Here is a 19,007-nt window from a genome sequence, read left to right as displayed (position 1 = left end):
GACACATATCAGATACATTTCAAAAACACAAAGGAAGTGGGGAGTTGACTATAAATGGGGCATGAGAGAATCTGTAGGGTTTATCTTAATTGTAGTGGTTGTTACCTGATTGAATGCATCAGAACTATACACCAAAGAGTGAATTGGAATGCATATAAATTTATACTTCAAAAAAAAAAGTACAGGGCTTCCCTGGTGGCGCAGTGGTTGAGAGTCCGCCTGCCGATGCAGGGGACACGGGTTCGTGCCCCGGTCAGGGAAGATCCCACATGCCGCGGAGCAGCTTGGCCCGTGAGCCATGGCCGCTGAGCCTGCGCGTCCAGAGTCTGTGCTCCGCAACGGGAGAGGCCACAACAGTGAGAGGCCCGCGTACCGCAAAAAAAAAAAAAAAAAAAAAAAAAAAGTACATTAAGGGGATCAACTGTAAAGGAGCTCAAAGGACTTTTTCAAGGTAATGAAAATGTTCTATAGCTTAATTGTGGTTATGCTTGTGCGAATGCATACATTTGTCAAAACTCAAACTATATACTTACGGTGAGTGTATTTTATTGAATGTTAATTATACCCAAAGTTGATTTTTAAAAAGTATATCTACCATCTATGAAATCTACGTGCCATTTTACTAAAAGAGAATTAGCATTTTCCTATCAAAACTGTTCCATAAATGTAACCTACAATGCAGAATTGGTGAAACTCCAAAACAAAACTGAAAGAAATATTCTACATTTTCCATGTTAGAAGATAATCCATTAGTCACAACCAGTCTATCCTATTCTTAGTTGCTTCAGTTAAACCTACATACTAAGGCCAGGTAAATTTTCTTAAAATGATTTTGAATGAATCATTCCTTTCTACAATTTTCTAATGGGTCCCCAACTGCGAAATCTTTTGTCTAACTGCTGTCTGTAATACGGTTCCCATTCCTTTTTACCTCTACTAAAGCCATATACAGGAAAGTAGAATAGAATGACAAAATCCAAGCTTGAATTCTGGCTCCAGTTATTAGCTGTGACCTGATATCTATAAAATGAGGAGATAACCTCTCTCAAGATTGTGAGGCTTGGATAAAATACTAAACAATCCATCAAAATACCCTCTCCCTTGGGCTTCCCTGGTGGTGCAGTGGTTGAGAGTCCGCCTGCCGAGGCAGGGGACACGGGTTCGTGCCCCGGTCCAGGAGGATCCCACATGCCGCGGAGCGGCTGGGCCCGTGAGCCATGGCTGCTGAGCCTGCGCTCCGCCACGGGAAAGGCCACAACAGTGAGAGGCCCACGTACCACACACACACACAAAAATCCTCTCCCTCTTCTACAAAGACACATCCCCAAACATCCCAGAGCTTAATTTCCTTTACAAACACTTGTATTTACCACTTTTTTGTCACAATTTTTTCACACACATTCTCTTTTGACATATCAGTGTCCTTAGCACCTAGCAGTGTCTTACAGAAAGGTACTCAACAAATGATTTTCAAAAGGATAATGATGTCCTCCCTAGAGTAATAAGATTTTTAAGTTCAGGGATCAGGACCCATTATACTGTAGTACTTATAATATTATTTACATTGTTTTTATAGGGAATGTGATTCTAAGTTCCAGCTGTGAAATGACAGAAATACCTTGCATTGATCTACCCCAGAAAATATTTTAAATTAGTGTTATTCAAAACGTGGTCTGCAAACTGAGGTCATTCGGGAAACTGTTACCATTCCACAACAAGGCAAGAAGTTGAGAATAAGACTTTAACCACTGTCATAAAAATTTAACATTGCCGTAACATCCAAGTATGTGATCAGTACATTTACAAAAGTATCCATCTACAAAAGACTGGAAATTAAAAACAAACAAAAAGGTCACCAAAGGATGGTCTGAGACACAGTTTTAATTGCTACATTATAAGTTAAATAAGATGGCAAGCACATTCAGCCACCATTATAACATTTCTTTGAGAAAAGGAATTCCAAATTTCAATTAACCAACTTAAAAAACAAACGGGAATGTGATTTGCTATGCATAATTTCCCCTCCTCCTTCCCTTCCTAAAAGTAAACACTCTTGATATGTACCTAGAATAAAATGTAACAATGAGGCCTAATTGATGGCTGAGTCCAAGGAAAAAGGGCCGTTTTCTTTCCCTTTGATTTACCCTCTTCCCTCTCTTGTGGCTACCGTGTCCACATTTTAACTGGTTAAACTGGATCAGAAGAAGAGAAGAAAGAAACATGGTCAGGCCTATTTAGTTTTAGGCAGCAAAGGATCTAGCTTAGATGATCAAGATATCAGATAAGGATTTGGTTCAACTTTGTGATGTGTTCCCTATCTGTATCTTAGGAAGCAAGCAATATGGCAATAGGAAACTAGAGGGGGAATGTGAAATTTGGGGATAAGATTCTAAACACAAGTACCTGACAATTCTAAAGAAGTCTGCAGAATAAGGTTAAGTAAATTTAAATTCATAAGGGACTAACATTTTGAGATGAGAGGAAACTCAAATTTTAAGAACAGCCAGATCCCACAGAAGGACCAACATTTTTATGCAGGAAAGAAACCAAGATTAGTGCCTTGAATTTGTACACATTAATCTGATAGTGGCAGGTGTAAGGCTTCATTTCTAGGGTCATGGTGGTATCACCTCAAAATAGCCCAAGTGTGATGATAAGCTATTTGGCATCTACACTATTACATTTCATGCTATGATGTATTATAAAGCTGAGGAATTGGTGACTGCATCAAGCTCATTATTCTGGAATCCAACGTCTCCTTCCAGGTTCAGACCTAAGGATGAGAACACTTTGTAGTGAGAAGATAAAGTTGAATGAGGGCTGGGAGTCCATTACATATAAATGAATCACCTCCCAGAAGTATCGTAGACAGAACATAAAGGGATTATTGTAAAGCCGAAGATTATACAAGAAGGAACATTTTAAAAATTTGTTCCTATCTGGCCTCATTATATAGTGTATACATGTATACATATACATAATATATATGAAAACTGTAAATGTTAAGATAACTAGTGTTCTTATTAGTATATTGCTTCACACTGTATGTATCGAGCTGTTTCTAAAAGATGTTTATTTTCTTTAAGAGTGAAAAAAACAGCCACTGCATTCAGTAAAAAAGAAAGTCAATAGAGATATGATTGTTTTGGGGAAAAAAAATGTGTTCTTAAATACTTAGATTTTAAGAATCCTATGCGTTCAGTGGTGAATGATAAGGCATCTTCAGGAGTAGGTATGTACAAAGAAATCTATGGCCCAGATTCTGAAAAACGAACAAAACTTAAGTTTGAAAAGATGCTGATTTGAAAACAACTTCAAAACTTACAATCAAGATGGAACTGTTAAAAAAAAAAGAGAGAAAGGGGAGGGAGGAAGACATCAGATCTTATTATGGTGGAAAAGACAATCAACTTACGAAGCAGCTTGAAGTTTTAAAAATGCAGCTAAATCTACAAAAGAGGTGGCTAGGGAAACACCATTAATGCAATGTATCTATTTAAAATAATTTATGGCTTTCTTAGGATAAAGACCAACATCCTTAAATAGCCTACGAGGCTCTGCATTATCTGGTCATGGCCATCTGCTCTAGCCTCATCAAATGTCACTCTCCCTACTCTCTCTAGTCAGCGACTCTGGCCTCAAATGAGGTTATGTATAATATTCCCTTTATCGAGAATCACCTATTTGCTCACCCTCTATCCCCATTTTACTCCTATATTCATGTTTCAAATTTAAGCTCATTTCTTCAGGGAAGCCCTCACTGAACATCACTATTCCCAAATCCAACTCTCAAACAAGAGCTGATTCTCCTGCTTTATACACCCAGTTTCCCTATGTGTACTTTTCTTTCCCAGCACTTATTTTATATTTATTATACAATTATGTCTTTTTCTCCTAAATGCCGTTAAGTTCCACACAGGCAAGGTCTTCATCTGTTCTGCTCATCATTATATCCCCTAGGACTTAGTATAGTGTCTGGGACATGGTACACTAAGGAAACGGGAATCCCAGAAAAAAATCCCAGACTTTGTTACAGTACAAAAAGATGATAAAAGGAAGATTACTAATTCAAAAGTTTAGGTTGTAATAACAACAACAAAAAGTGATGAAAGGTACTTTACGTTATCAACCTACTAAAAACATAGGTTTGAAAATATATCTAGTAGATGTTCTAGTTCAGTTACCTTTGGAGGGGATTTCTCCAGCTACTAACAGTGGACCAGGAACAGAAAATGATTAAGTGGAAATGCTTCTAATTTGACCACAGGAAATACTTTTGGAAGCAATTCCAATTTGGGAATCTTTTCATGATACCTTTCAGTCAGTGGAGGTGCACTTAGAAGAGATATGACTAGAGAATTCCAAAATTGGTAGGATAAATAGCCCAAGAGACCCCCTGGGATCCTGCTAGAACAGAGAACTACAGAAAGATCAGAGGTTTATACCAATAAACCATGGTGCTTGGTCAAAACTCCAAATAAATTCAAAACCCACAATATATTGGCATGCCAGAAACAAGAGACGGAGAAGATAGAATATAAGGCATTGTATCAGAAATTCTAAAAAGAAAATAAAGATATTTTAAATATACATAACCACACCAAAAGAGCAAGGAGAAAGATTAGGAAAAACCTGGAGACTAGAGGTCTGGTCACTAGACTATGTGAAAAACCTGGTCAAATAGTGTGAACACTATGAATTTCTAAAATTTGCTAATTGCTGTGGAGTTTTCAGAAGCCACTGTTCAAGAAAAGAAACAATCTTCATAGTTGGTGGGTGTTATGGTTGAGTTTTAAGGTTACAAATGCAATTCTGGTCTACTGTCACAAATGGATACCTTAAAGAAGTGAAAACCATGAAATGTCCCATGTTTCTTTTTTCTATCAGCTCCTTCCCCTAATAAATTTCTGCCATTATCTGCAACAAGTAAGACAAATATAGATCTAGAGTATAAAACACAAAAAAGATCCTGGGACACCAACTTTATTTTGCACAGACAATGCCAGGAATTTGGTTTTGTTTATAAGTCACTACAACTGCCATAAACAGGTCAGGCATTTGACCGTTCTAAGCTTTGGGCTGTAGTACTACAGAAATTTGGGGTATCTTGATATTCTCCTGGAACTTTGAGAATGAAATACATTGGGTTTGAGAGTGGAGACGTTAAAACTGTGGAAGTACTAAAAGAACATGAGTTCCAGTGGAAAATATCCAGATAGTAGCTACTGAACAGACCCAGGATCCAATTAAACTGAACAAGATCTCTATGTTTGAGATGGTAAAGAATAAAAATATAGATGGAAATACCTTTTTGTATATGATTAAAGATTTTAATATCTACTAATTAACGACATGGAACAACAAAGGTTTATTTTGTTCTCTCAGAGAATTTGCCCATAGATTTTACAAGTAAAGTTTTAAAATGCTGGCATTATATACTGGTGTCTAGAGAACTTCTTACAATCCTATGTGATAAGTTTAGTAGACCTATTGGTCTACTAAACCAATTATGCCTAATCTGAGATGAGAAATACACTGAAGAAATTTAATAATATAGGGCCTTGGGGGTAAACTTAAAATGAAGCAATTTCTCAATTAACTTTAGTGACTCAGGGAGCAACAATGAGACATTCATAAAGATGGGGGCCGGAGGGGGTGGTTGAAGCACCTAGTACAGTATCTCAGTACCTCCTGGGCCTAAAGTGCCTCACTGGGTATTAAATAAGCATGGTCAGCTCCAACAGAGTTAGGTCTGTTTCAAAAAAAAAAGATCTTGGGTGTTGAAATGACCAACTCACTGGTCCCAGCTAGATCCTAAAGAATGAAAAAGTTGTTTTTCAAAATTACAAGCAGGAATTCTATGCAACCCTCTGATGTTTCTGTGAGTTGGTTAACAATACCCCTGTTACGGTACTGGCCTAGCTATTGAACCCATTGGGTCAAAAGAAATATAATTATTGGGTGAGTGATTATTCAGAGAGAACTGACCAGTATAATCTATCTTCCTCACAACACACACTATAAAGGAAGTTCTGTAATATTTATCAAAGCCAGTGTCACAATGAGATAGTAGTAAGGTTTAGCAGTGATGAAGGTGGAACCCTGATGGGGAAGATGAAGAAAAGGGTCAAGTTTTCTTCTTCTTGGTTCATTCTTCCTTCTCACATGAGCCCTGAAAGACCTGGAGGGCAAACTATTAAGGTGTTTAGGAGAAAAGAAGTGAGGATGTCAGGTCAGGCTCTGACTACAGCTTTATACTTTAAGTTAAAAAGGCCCTGAGGATCCCAAAAGCTCTGTCCAGGGTAGGTGAACAGCCAACGATCTGGAATAGAAATTCAAGCAAAGAATAGAGAGGGCATGCGCTGGGAATATTCTCAGTCTTTATAAACCTGTATTGTAAGGTATTCCTTGGGCAATAATAGATTAGGTAAAGATTTGGGAATGGACTATCAAAGTTTATTTACAAATCAAGATTGCCTAGATATGGAAATACAAATTACACTTCAGTTCTACAAGACTGCAAATACTGATATAAAAAATTTTAAATGCAATAAAAAAATTCCAGTAACAAAATAACCTAATTGAAAAGGAGAACTTTAAATAAAAGCAATTGAAAAATGATATCTTATACTAGTCACAAAAATGAGAAAGTATAAATGAAGCATCATTAAGTCAGTGTACATCCTATCTAAATTGGTAAGATATGATTTAAAACTTCAAGAGAAAAAGAAAAATCCATGTGGCAATTTTCCCAATTCCATTTTTTTTAATCTAGTATTTTTAGTTCTACATTCTTCGTAAAAGTAGTCAATGAATAAACAAATACCACCCAAGTCCCTGTTTCTCTTTAGAATAATATTCAACTTTCTTTAGTTTACATATGAAAGAATAAATAGAAGCATACTGTCGAAGAATGGAAGCATACTGTGTAGCCTAGGCAGATATTAGACTAGTCAGAACATTTGGGGATTAGTTCTGGGTAACACATGTGAAAACAGACAATAAGATTCCATCCAAAGGGCCAGGTTTCTGAAACTATCATGTGATAAACATATTTCAAATATAAACTAAAGTTAAGAATATTTTGCCTGAAAGATGTAAATAAGAGCAAGGACAAGATGGGAAAAAAAAAGAGAGAGCCTCTCTCAGAATTGTAGATGATTACTTAAAAGAGATGTGATGTTGTGAAGCACCTGGCACAGCACCTAGCGTATACATTGAGTATTCCATAAAAAAATGAGTCTCCATCATTCTTTAGACGAGGTAGTAGGATTAATACTAACTACAGAAGTTACAGAAACTTTGATTCAGAATGCAAGAAATTGGTAGTAGAGAAAAACAATAATGAACAGAACTGCCTTAGAAAACAGTGAGTTCCCAGCATTAGAGAGATTCAAGATGAAGCTTAAGAACTGATTCTCTGCCAGGGATGCTACAGAAGAAGTAATCCCTGATTTGTGTATGAGTTTGGACCAACTGACATCTAAGGTTCATTCTAACTCCTTACAATATTGAGGTGATCACTAGGAAAATGATCACTGTACTTTTTCCTCTTTCCTCAAGTATGTCACTTAATGTAAACTTATAGGTTATCTTACCTATGAGATTCTTGCTCTCCTTTCATTTTCTCTACTTTTGATAACATATCATCAACTTTAAATGTTTTCCTGGAAGAAACAGATAAACAAAATAATCACTTCTCAACTGGGAAAAACAAACAGATTACACTTTATTGTCACTATAATAGGCAAGTTGGAGATCTGATTTTATTTATAATAAGATAAATTATGGGATGGTTAGCCGTAACAATGAATACTATCGAGACAGTGTATGTTGTAATACAGCAAACAAGCCTTCAAGTTCCATCTCAAATGCTAACTTTTCCACGAAACCTTTTGTAATTATTCCCAAACCAGAGTGATTTTTCCCTACCTATGGCACTTGGTTTACATTTATTTTGACATTTAGTCTCCTAAATGTGAAACTTGCATAAATATTTTATTTCTACTAGATTATTAACTCCTGAAGGGCAGAGATTTGTTTTCTTCAAGGAAAGCCACATAGTGCTTGGCATATTGCCTTATACTTGGTAGGTGTTCAAGCATTTGTTGGACTGAGCCAAACAAATGCAAATTATGTATATTTTGAAACACTCATATTTCCATTAAGTAACCTGACAAATATGGATATTCCATAGAACAAATATGAAGTTAGTAAAACACACTCAAAGATTAGCAGCAATGGCTAAAGTTAAGTATGTCATTTTAAAGAGATGGTTGTCACCATCATGAAAAAAATCTGAAGTTTAAAGGACATACCCATCAAATCATAACAAAATTATCAGCTTTTAACTTAACAACTTTAAGAGAAAAAAGTAATTTCCAATAAAATAGAAGCTTATATTAAGAATAACCACACACCTAGCAAGCAATTTAAGAATGAATGGATTCTAAAACAAGCCTCATCTTAGTTCTTAAGGTGCTCTACTATATACATTTTCTAGAATCTGAAAGACTAGACCCATATATGTTAACTGGAAACAAATATTTCTATTTATACTCATATATTTTCTTCAAATTTAGAACTTGGAAAGATTCATGTATTCTTGTAAAATTTGAATTCAGATATTAGAAATTACTAATATGCTCATTCCTCAAAAACAGCTATTGTACTCAACTACTATAATAAAAATTATCAGTAGAGAAATGTTAATGTAAATATATTGTAGTAAAACACTGATAGGAAGAGCAGAATTGATACGATCTATATTTCAGGTGAATAAATAGCCTCCATTAACAAAAGATCTTTTTTTATAAAAAAGCTTCTCTCTTTACCTTTAGAGTTACTGAAAACCTCAATATCAAAGTCTCACCCAATAAAGCATAGTAAGGAGTTCTTTATGAAGGATGGCAGGCAATACATTTTCAATCTCCATAGATAAGAGAGAAGAAAGAAGAAAAATGTAGGATTCTTTTAGGCTAGTTACAAAGAACTTTTCAGTATAAATACTGAAATGTACTACTGAGGAGGGTTGTAAAGTTACTGAAAACTTTTTAGAATAATATGTTTATCTTTGTGTAATGATTAAGAAGAAACCCTGTCTGTAGGAAGAAAAGTTAAGACTGTAGGTCACGAGGTTCACCTCTTCCAACTTTATGGAGTTGTACATAGGAAAACTGAATATTAACAACCATTTGAATAGATCATACAGGTAACCCAGCATTCCTTAGGAAAAACAAACTGTATAGGCAACTACATAAAAGCAGCCCCACCTCCCAACACCAAGTATTTGTTTCTTTAGAAAGGTACTGCTACTGTAGCTCAGATTTAACAAGGGAAATAGTTATCAAAAGGTCATCATAAAGGAGAATATTCTTAAAATTCAAGAAATTTTTTGGGGAGGATTCAGAAACAGCTTACATAAAACCTACTAAAATGGATTCAATAAAAGATGCTGCTGTCCTCACCAGTATTTCCACTGTGCCAGTGTAGTGTCAGCCTACAGAATGTGAATACCTCTATGAAGTGCAACTAAAGTAAAAGGCAAGTTTAACAAATATATCAGATTTAATGTTACACCTGCTTATACAACTTCAAAAGGAGTGATAAGTGTACTCCAACAATGAATATTATGTTATTGTGTAACAGTACAAAAGGAGTTCCAAAAACATTCTGAGCAAAGGTATTGTACTAAAAGCAATTCTGTAAAAGCAGTTCCAAAAACATTTGGAACAAAGACTACTATCACTGGGCTGAATTCATCACCTTCCAAATTCACCAAGTACTTTGAAAAGGACAGCGCTCATTTGAAGATATTAAGTTGTAGCATAATTTGTTAAAAATCAGTCTTATTGTCTTATATACGCCAGGCATACAACAAAAGAATTAAGTGATTCCTAACGCATTTTTACACGGAAGTAAACTAAATGGAATGTGTATGTTTCTTGGCTGGCAAACTGCTTCGAAACTGTCCCAAAGGACAATTTTTTACCTAAGGGGTACTAAATTAAGAAAGTTCATTTCTACTGCCATGCTTTTAAAATTGCCTCCACTCATTAGCAGACAACAGAAATGTATCCCACAATGAGGCAAATAGTCTAATAAACAAATATGATGTATATTTTTTAATCCACTTATGGATTAAACTCAAATTTATTCTGAAAACACTTTATCACTTTAAAATTAAAATCGGGGGCTTCCCTGGTGGCGCAGTAGTTGAGTCCGCCTGCCAATGCAGGGGACACAGGTTCGTGCCCCGGTCTGGGAAGATCCCACATGCCGCGGAGCGGCTGGGCCAGTGAGCCATGGCCGCTGAGCCTGCGCTCCGCGACGGGAGAGGCCACAACAGTGAGAGGTCCGCGTACCGCAAAAAAAAAAAACAAAAAAAAACCGGGCAGCATTCTAGATGATAACTGAAGTACTTAAAAAAATTTTTTTTTGGCCGCACCTCAGCATGTAGGATCTGAGCTCCCTGACCAGGGACTGAACCTGTGCCCCCTGCAGTGGAAGCAGAGTCTTAACCACTGGACTGCCAGGGAAGCCCTCTAGATGGTAACTGATCTTCCATATTAAAAATACTAAAAGAAAAAGTTTACTACTTAATCAAATTCTCCTAGTTTTATAGAGTAAATCAAGGGTCTGCAAATTATGGACCATCGGCCAAATCCAGGCTGCTGTCTGTTTCTGCACAGCCCATGAGCTAAGAATGGTTTTTACAGATAAAACATTTGCAAGTGATTTGATAACAGAGAATACTAACTCTAAATCCCAATTAAGCTAAATGTTATCCCTCCCACCCCACCCCGAAAAAATAAAAGAATCCCACATTTCTCACTAGTAGGCACATATTACAAAACACTGTACTCCCTGGCTCCAGTGGTTAGGACTTGGCGCTCTCACTGCCAGGGCCGAGGTTCAATCCCTGGTCAGGGAACTAAGATCCCAAAAGCTGCGCAGCAATCACCCCCCCACACCACCAAAAAAAAAAAAAAAAAAAAAAGAAAAGGAAAAAAAAAAGAAAACACTGCACTCAATTATTATGTTTTGAATTTCATCAATAAAAAAATTTGTTGATATTCATTTTCTCTTTTTGTATAAGTACATACATACTACCTAATATCCTCAATTCCGTTTCCTGGACCACAAAGCCTAAAATATTTACTATCTGGTCCTTTAGAGAAAAAGTTTCCTGAATCCTGGCATACAGCAGACAGGTAAAGAGCTGACATAATTCTGCTGCCTAATCCATCACCTTCTTCCTAGTTATTTAGGCACCTGGCAGGTTTCACCCGTTAAATGCAATGCGCTCTCTCTCTCTCTCTCTATTCAGAAAGATTACCAGATGACAAATAGTTGTAACATTTCAATCCTTCAAAAATACATCTAGATATATCTACAAAGCTAAACTATGTCTCGCTGTAAAAAAACGTGGTGCTTATTTAATAACCAGTAGGAGTCTCCAAAGGAGTTTAGTTTCAAAGTTTATTGAAAAGCTTAATGGTTTTACGAAGTCAAGACTATAATACCAAATGCTTAGTAGAGGTTCTCCCCTTTAAATTTAAAGTTCTTCACTTGATATGCTCAGTAAATAATCATGGGTGCAGAACAAGAAACTACCATTCTATAATTATATATGGTTAAATGTTACAAAGCAAAAACAAGCTCTCTGACACCTTCAGATTCTACTTTAAGACTAGGTGATTAAGATTAAGAAGTTTTTAAAGACATTCCTCCTACTGACTTCAAAAGTATTTCCCTTTTAATAAGACAACCACCAAAGATATAAAATGAGACTTTCTGAACCTATCATCATAGAAGTGAATTCTTTATTGTTAGAACATATAAGAAATATTCAGACATTAACTGTTAAATTTATGTATCGAAGATAATTCCCATGAGCCCTTTAGTAAATATTTAAATCCTCAACTTCTACCAAACTTGAAAATAACTATTAGCACAGAGTAAAAAAATTAGTCAGTAAAATCACTTCATTTACTCCACTACCAAATCATTTGTTAGGAAAAAACTGGCAATCAACTGGGATTTACAAAAATGATACTATTAAAAATCACTTTGCAACCAATTCACTCTTTCACCTCAGTTTTCATATTTAATCTTTCATTAGAAATCATACTTTAAAACAAAATTTTAACATGGTTTGAACAACTTGAAATAAGATTCATAAAACGTACCTTTTGATGTTTGTTCTGGAGTTTCGATGAGACATGTAAGTAAGAGTTCTATGCAAAAATATTGGCTATAAAAAAAGTTAAAATATTAAAATTAAATAGGTGAAATTCTAGGAAAAAAATAATATCAGTAAATTTTGTTGATTACTTACCGCTATAAGATTTCGCGTTCGAAGAAACCTATAGATCTGCGTTGGTTCTAGGTAACAGAAACAAAATCCAAAGTTATCTAAATTTACTCATACTTAAGTTGTTAAGAAAATACCAACCCAGCCCATATTATAACCAATATAAACCAATAACCTATTAGTGAAACTATGTAGTGAATATTTACATCAAGAAAATAAGTATGCACAATTAGATCAAAAGACATTCAATATATAGCATACATTCACAAAATGCATCTACATTTACTTTAAAGTTTCTCTACAATCTAGTTCTTAAACCTTGCATTTCTAAGGCAGCTATTTTTAAACCAGTCTGTATGCAGAACTGAAAAGAAGTAGTTACATTCATTTAACTTAGTTAATTTAAACTATTTATAACCTATCTACTTCTAAAAGGTAGCTAAAATGAGGTAGTTGGATTCAGTAAAAGAACTCTTTATTGAAGCCAAATAACAAAATAAAATGTTCACTTTTTAACTGGTCTTTTCAAAAGTCTGTACAGTAGTCAGCCGAAACGGAATAAAACCGTTACCTCGATAGATGTCCTAATACAGATATAATCAAAGTGAAATCCAAGACATAAGTTAGCTAAAATTTTCGATGAATATTGCTAGTTATAGTTCAAGTTTCTATTTTGCTCAGTGTAAATATTACCTCAGTATGTAAATACTACCTCAACACACATTTTTAAAGTAACAGATTCCCGAAGTGTTTTTAATGCTGTTTAGTTAAAATCTTGTTATAAAGGACTTAGGTTACAGATAGAAAATATTTTATATACAAGTACGATAATACCAGTTACATTAATGGCCTGTTAGTATTATGTTTCTTTAAATAAAGCAGTATAAAAATGACCTAATATGACTAACTATATTAGTAAACACATCAAAGCATATAAACTTCTCAGAAACTAAGATCAATATTAGAGAAGAATCAAGTTGTTTTGTGACCATATCTAACTCTTAATGACAGTTCATCTCTCTAAAGTAGACTCATCAAAAAAGCAAAACAGCTAAAACTTTCTTGCAGGATTTGTCTTCTCACAACATTTAGAAAGAATTTTTTAAATTTCCACTTAATCTTCAGTTAGTTTAGTTTCAAATAAACTAAAAGGAGATGAGATGTTTTAGAAAGGCTGCAAACATGTATGTTTACTGTCATCACTGTGCTTTAGTTCTCCACCATATTTCCAACTGAAAGCCTCTCCAGATTTCTGAAAGTATATTGAGCAAACGCTAGAATAATGTGAATCTTTCTCAAGCAGGTTCAATACTAATTTCAATAAAAACCGAAATTCCTTGTATTAAATTCCAATTAGAATTTCATGAAGCACTAATGAGAGAGAATGAAAGAAGGGTATTAAACAACGTAATACATCTTTCCAAGAACAGCTGATACCATGCCCTTAACATATGCCACAAAAAAATTGTAAATAAAGACATTGAGTGGTAGAGCTGAGTTTATTCAAGTCTCTGTAAGATATCTAGCTATTAAAGGTCATCCAAATTACAACATCCATACAAAAGCAAAGAGGGAAACAATCAGGATGTAATATTCATTAAAGAACAGTTCAGATTACTCATAGTCATGACATTTCTTATATATTCTATTGTTTCTTTCCAGACACCTTGCCCCCCTTCCCAAATTAAGTCATAGCTTTGCCCTCCAAACAGACCTTAAAAACAGAAACTGACATCAGAAAATGTCCCAAAATTAAGACAACTACAAACGGGTAGAATTCCGAAATCGTCTAGAGAGAAGTAAGATGCTTAAACACTGCCTGTCTCAGTTTACGTACCCATGAAACGGGTGGAAAGATGTGAAAGGTGTAGCGCATCAAAAGGTGCCATGTTAATGCACCAAGTTAGTGCGAAGGCATTTCAGACTAATGACAATTTGGTCGATTTTACTGCACTCCTCTCTTCACAGGCTTAATTTTGCTCCTCTAAACCTACAACCGACAGCCTTGTACTTCTATAGTACGGAAGGCATGAAAGAAAGCAAGAACTAGTCCTGAGATCTGACGGTAGATCCAACTGTACAGTCCAACTGTGACCTCCCCACCTAAAAAGCAGCCTGCTCTCAACGCGGGGCCCCATGCCTCAGCTCGCGTGTAAATCTTCGGGGAGGCACGAACCTCACCTGGACCCCCTAGTCCACCTCCCCCAAAGGCCCTAGACTTCGGGCCCCCTCGAGCCGTAACCCCGGAAGGCGGAACGGCCCCCTCAATTTCGCCCTCCACTCCCGAATCAAACCGACTACAGGTGAGGAAGGGGGTCCCAGCACGAGTGTCCCGGCCCCCTAACGCTGCAAGAGTGGGGATTCCTGCCCTCAAAGCCTTCATCACACTCACTCTCAAAGGCCTGGAGGAAAAGCTCGTGGTCAGCCTGGACGTGCTCCATTTTCGGCTTCTTCACCGGTAACACCGCGGCCCCCGCCGCTGCCGCCACGGAGGAGGAGGAGGAGGCCGAGTAACTGCCGCCGCCTCCACAGCCCCCGCCGCTGGATTTGCCGCCCGACGCCGTCGCCGCCGCCACCGCCGCCGAACCCCCGAAGCCGCCTCCCCCGGACCCCGCGCTGGGCCCCGAGCCGCCCCCTCCCCCACCGCCGTGCTTCTGAGGCGCCATCGCGGTTCCTGCCTCCTCCCCCCGCCAGCTACCCGCCGGGCGGCCCCGGAGAGTAAGCGCCGGCAATACCAACCGCTCGCCCCAGCAGGCTCCGGCGGACCGAGGGGGGAAGGAGGAGAGAGGGGAGGAGAGGGGAAGGGAAGGGAGGAGGAGAGGAGGGAAGGAGGGAGGAAAAAAAAGTGTCTCCTCCTGAGAGCCCCGCTCCGCTCGGGAGACCGCTCACCCTAGCCTGGCCTCGCTCCGCCCACTTCCCCCGCCCGGCGCTCTGATTGGCCGGCGGGAGCGCGCGCCGCCCGGCCGCCCAGCCTGTTGGCCCGCGGATTCCCCCGTCAGTCACGCGGAGGCGCTTCTCGCGGAGGCGCGGCTTGGTTGGCCCGTGCGCGCTGCCGATCGCGGGCCCGGCCGCCTCTTTGAACTGAATTCGCGGGAAAATTAGGGGTCGGAGCGGCCTTCCTGCTGGCCCCGGTGCATTGTGGGGAGAGAGGGACCCAGCGAGCGGCTTAGGGAGCCGTTTCTCGCCTTATAAGCGTCGTCAGTCGCCGCCCCCGGGGGATACAGGACCCCTGAGGAGAGGCGGGCCGCTGAGGAACGGGGAGGCGGGTGCTGGGGGGTCGAGGGGCTTGTTAAATGAACTGAGATCCATGCCGGATCATCGAGTCTCTAACTTCACAGAAAGGGGCCTGCCTGGGGGTTGGTCGGGTCGCTTCTGGTCTGAGGGGCTCTCAGGGCGAGGATCTGTTCCCCGGTCCCCTCGCCACCACGTGCCTCAAGCCACCCTTGGCCGAATCCCACCCAGCGAGCCCTAGAGAGGACTGGGGGCAGCCAACGGTTTGCGGCTGCTGCTCTCGGACGCCGCTGGGCTCCACTAAAGGGAGCGATTTCTAGGGAGCAGGAATGTCCTATCAAATGAGGAAAAGGATTTTCTGTAGGTGCGGTGAGGCATCAGGATCGTTACTGAGAGCGGTTGTTGCTTCTCAACGTGTTGGAAGCAAAACTTAGGTTTTTGATTCCCGGACACCACAGGAGTGGCCAGAGGGACAAACTGGATGATTTCTTAGAAGTACCTACACCCATCTTGAGAACCTGCCCATTTTGCGCTCAAAAACTGGAGAGGGGATGCGGTGTTTTAGCCGGTCTCGCTTAAAAAGAGAGATGCATAGGCCCGGACGGGTTTGGAGTTGAGCTAATACTCTTCAAGATTTGAATTTCAGGTCGGACAAGATGATCTCTAAGGATGTTCTTCCAAATCAAATCCTGTAATCTTGTGTTACATTAAAATGAAACATTATCTTCAAAAATTCCAATCTGTAAACACAGAGCCGTTTCATACTTTCAATAATATTTTTTAAATGCCTGCTTTGAGCCCTTTATAGTTCACTTCAAAACGCTGTTTACAAAGCAAGCATCTTTGGAATGGTTATTTAAATAACCAAAGTGCTGATTTTACAATGCATTTGCTACATAAGAAAGTGAGCTCTACAAATGATGCCTTGTAGTATAAAATTTGGCATTTCAGGAACACATCTGAAATTAAGTATACCTGTTGCTGATTTTTAAGTACAGTCTATATTTTTAGTCAGACAAAAAGTTCAGAATACTCTCTTATTTGTTATACTGTTCTGTACTCAATATTTTAAAAAAAATTCCCCCCTACCAAGAAAAAAAAAAAGAGGTTTTGTTTTGTTCTTTAGATTTGTCAAATAAGCCTTCTCTGATTAGTGCCACCCCTAGAGGCTTGTGGGGTGTTAGATCTTGCTAAACTGCTCATCTTTAGCTTTACAGGGTTAGAAAATGAAGTTTCATCAATTCAGTCAAGGTCTGGAGAACTAAAGCGCACTAAGCAAATCACAAGATATCAAATTATAAACCAGAATGCTAATTTATTAATTAACAGTAAATGTAACTGGCAGAATTACCAGTCTTCGTCATTTATACAGGGTTCTTCTTTGGGGTGAAGGGAGGGTGGAGATACAGGTACAGTCAAAGAAAAAGACCGAGTCACAGGTTATCATAAATCTTTGATGAACAGAAAAATGGAGCCAAAGGAGTTGGGATGTTCTTAAAGGGTATTTCCTTTAGGAATGCCATGGTAGCGTTCTAGGCTTCAGCACGGACATGGTTTTAACGTACAGTCGCTTACCAGTACTGGTCATGAGAATCAAACCCATCCATTCTATGGGAGGGGCATAGTAACAAATTCTCCCTTTTTGTATTCTCCTCTGTGGAGAATGTATGTAGAACACTAAAAAAAATCCTTATACCCTAGGACAAATTAGAATTAATTGAGGGGTTTTCTTGGTTACATTACAGTATTCTTAATCAGACTCTGTCCTATAGGTAAAATGTCTGTATATCACCTCAGTATTGGTCACTTCTGTGGCCAGCTTATTTATTTTGTGTTGTTATTTTTAAGTTTGGTGTGGTAACAGTTTTTGAGACTTTCAATGCCAATTCACTGTCAAAGACAGGTGTATGTTTAGTCCCCTAACTCCCACTGAATTTGAATTGCTTTCCAGGGTTTTGTTTGTTTCTGCCTTCATGCATATTTGGAATTGGTAAACTCCTAAAAAGCAAAGGCCACTGTTCATTTCTTTTATATTTCCTAGCACAGGACTAAATATACGTGCAAGGAAAGAAGAAGAGCAATCGTTTTGACCTTTATAGTTGTGAGTATGCTTTTATATATATTACCTCACTTTGTCATAATGATCCTATGAAATTGGCACTATTTTCATTTTACAGAAGAGAACATAGTCTCAGAGAGGTTAAGTGATTTGCTCATTTAGTGGCAGAGCTGTGAGTTGGACCCAGGTTTTTGTTTTTGGCTTTTGGTTTTGGCTGCACCATGCAGCATACGGGATCTTAGTTCCCTGACCAGAGATCGAATCCGTGCCCCCTGCATTGGGAGCACGGAGTCTTAACCACTTCCCTGGACCACCAGGGAAGTCCCTGGACCCAGGTTTTTAAAATTCAATTTCTATGCACTTTTGCAATCAGAATAAAGTTATCTTGAGTACTTCAAGTTGACTGTTAAGTATGTTTTAAAAACTGAGGACTACTTAGCTTCTCTTACCAAAAAAAAATCATTTTTTACTCCTTCCTATTGTGCCCTTTTTCATCAATGTCCCCACTTGGCCTTACACAGACTTCTGTGCTGGGATTTTTAACCTTTCTTGTGCCATGGACCCCTTTGGCAGTCTGATGAAGCCTATGAAATGTTTGTTTTGTAAATGCACAAATATAAAATGTATTGGATTATAAGGGAAACCAAAAAAGTTGTGATGTGTTAATATAGGTGCTTCTTTTTAAATTTACTAAATAAGATCTAGCAGCAGGTCAGTCTTATGACTATCATAATTTCAAAGCAGTGATGAGGGCAAATAATATTTTGAGGTAACTGCAAGAAGTGTAATGTGATATGAAAATATCTGTAACTTCTCTTGGAAACAAAGCCGCAGGCATTGCTAACACTACTGTGATTTGTCACCTATATTAGTAGTTGAAGGAAATGCTAAGTTTCAGTTAGAGGTTAATGTACATAAAGATGTAATTTATTTTCTCCTCTGAATTCGGAGACTCCCTGAATTTGATACAGATTTACAACTTGGTGTCACAGCATCAAGTCTTTTTCTTTCTACTTGGCTGTAAGCTCTTGGGGGCAGGGATGATGGGTGATTTGTTTTAGCAACTGAGATGTCTGTCACTGTGCCTGGCATAGAATAGGGGCTCATCCAATGAGTTTTGGTAAATAGGAATGGACACCAGTGCGTAAATATAAATACTGATAATAATAATTAAGTACTTACTATGTGCCAGGCAGTATTTTAAGCTTTTAACAATTCCAACTCATTCAGACCTCCCACCGACCCTCTGATGTTGGTAACTATTATTTTTCCCATTTTACAGATGAAGAAACAAAGGCAAGCCTTGTTAAGTAACTTGCACAAGATAAGTAATGGAGCTGGTATTCTAACCCAAACAATCTGCTTCCAGAGCCCTCACTCTTGACCATCATGCCATAAAAC

General features: G+C 38.3%; 1 protein-coding gene across 3 annotated transcripts in view; it reads right to left on the bottom strand.

Moving 5' to 3' along the window:
- Window positions 1-15,402, bottom strand: part of SUZ12 (SUZ12 polycomb repressive complex 2 subunit) — a 39,297-nt gene extending 23,895 nt beyond the window's left edge. The window contains exons 1-5 of one of the 3 annotated variants that reach the window (XM_029210673.1): window positions 15,056-15,402; window positions 14,709-14,795; window positions 12,341-12,387; window positions 12,192-12,256; window positions 7,599-7,667 (exon numbers count right to left, since the gene is read on the bottom strand). In XM_029210673.1, coding sequence (XP_029066506.1) covers window positions 7,599-7,667; window positions 12,192-12,256; window positions 12,341-12,387; window positions 14,709-14,757 — 230 coding nt within the window. In that variant the 5' untranslated portion in view covers window positions 14,758-14,795; window positions 15,056-15,402. Of the gene's footprint in view, window positions 1-7,598; window positions 7,668-12,191; window positions 12,257-12,340; window positions 12,388-14,708 lie in introns of all 3 variants that reach the window. The other 2 variants (XM_029210671.1, XM_029210672.1) reach the window with 2 other exon arrangements.
- Window positions 15,403-19,007: the final 3,605 nt, after the last annotated feature.

Source organism: Monodon monoceros, unplaced genomic scaffold, assembly GCF_005190385.1.
Source record: "Monodon monoceros isolate NGI ecotype Baffin Bay Population unplaced genomic scaffold, NGI_Narwhal_1 Super_Scaffold_9, whole genome shotgun sequence".
NCBI lineage: Eukaryota > Metazoa > Chordata > Mammalia > Artiodactyla > Monodontidae > Monodon > Monodon monoceros.
Note: the sequence above shows the minus strand (reverse complement) of the source record. Positions and strands in the feature narration are given on the sequence as shown.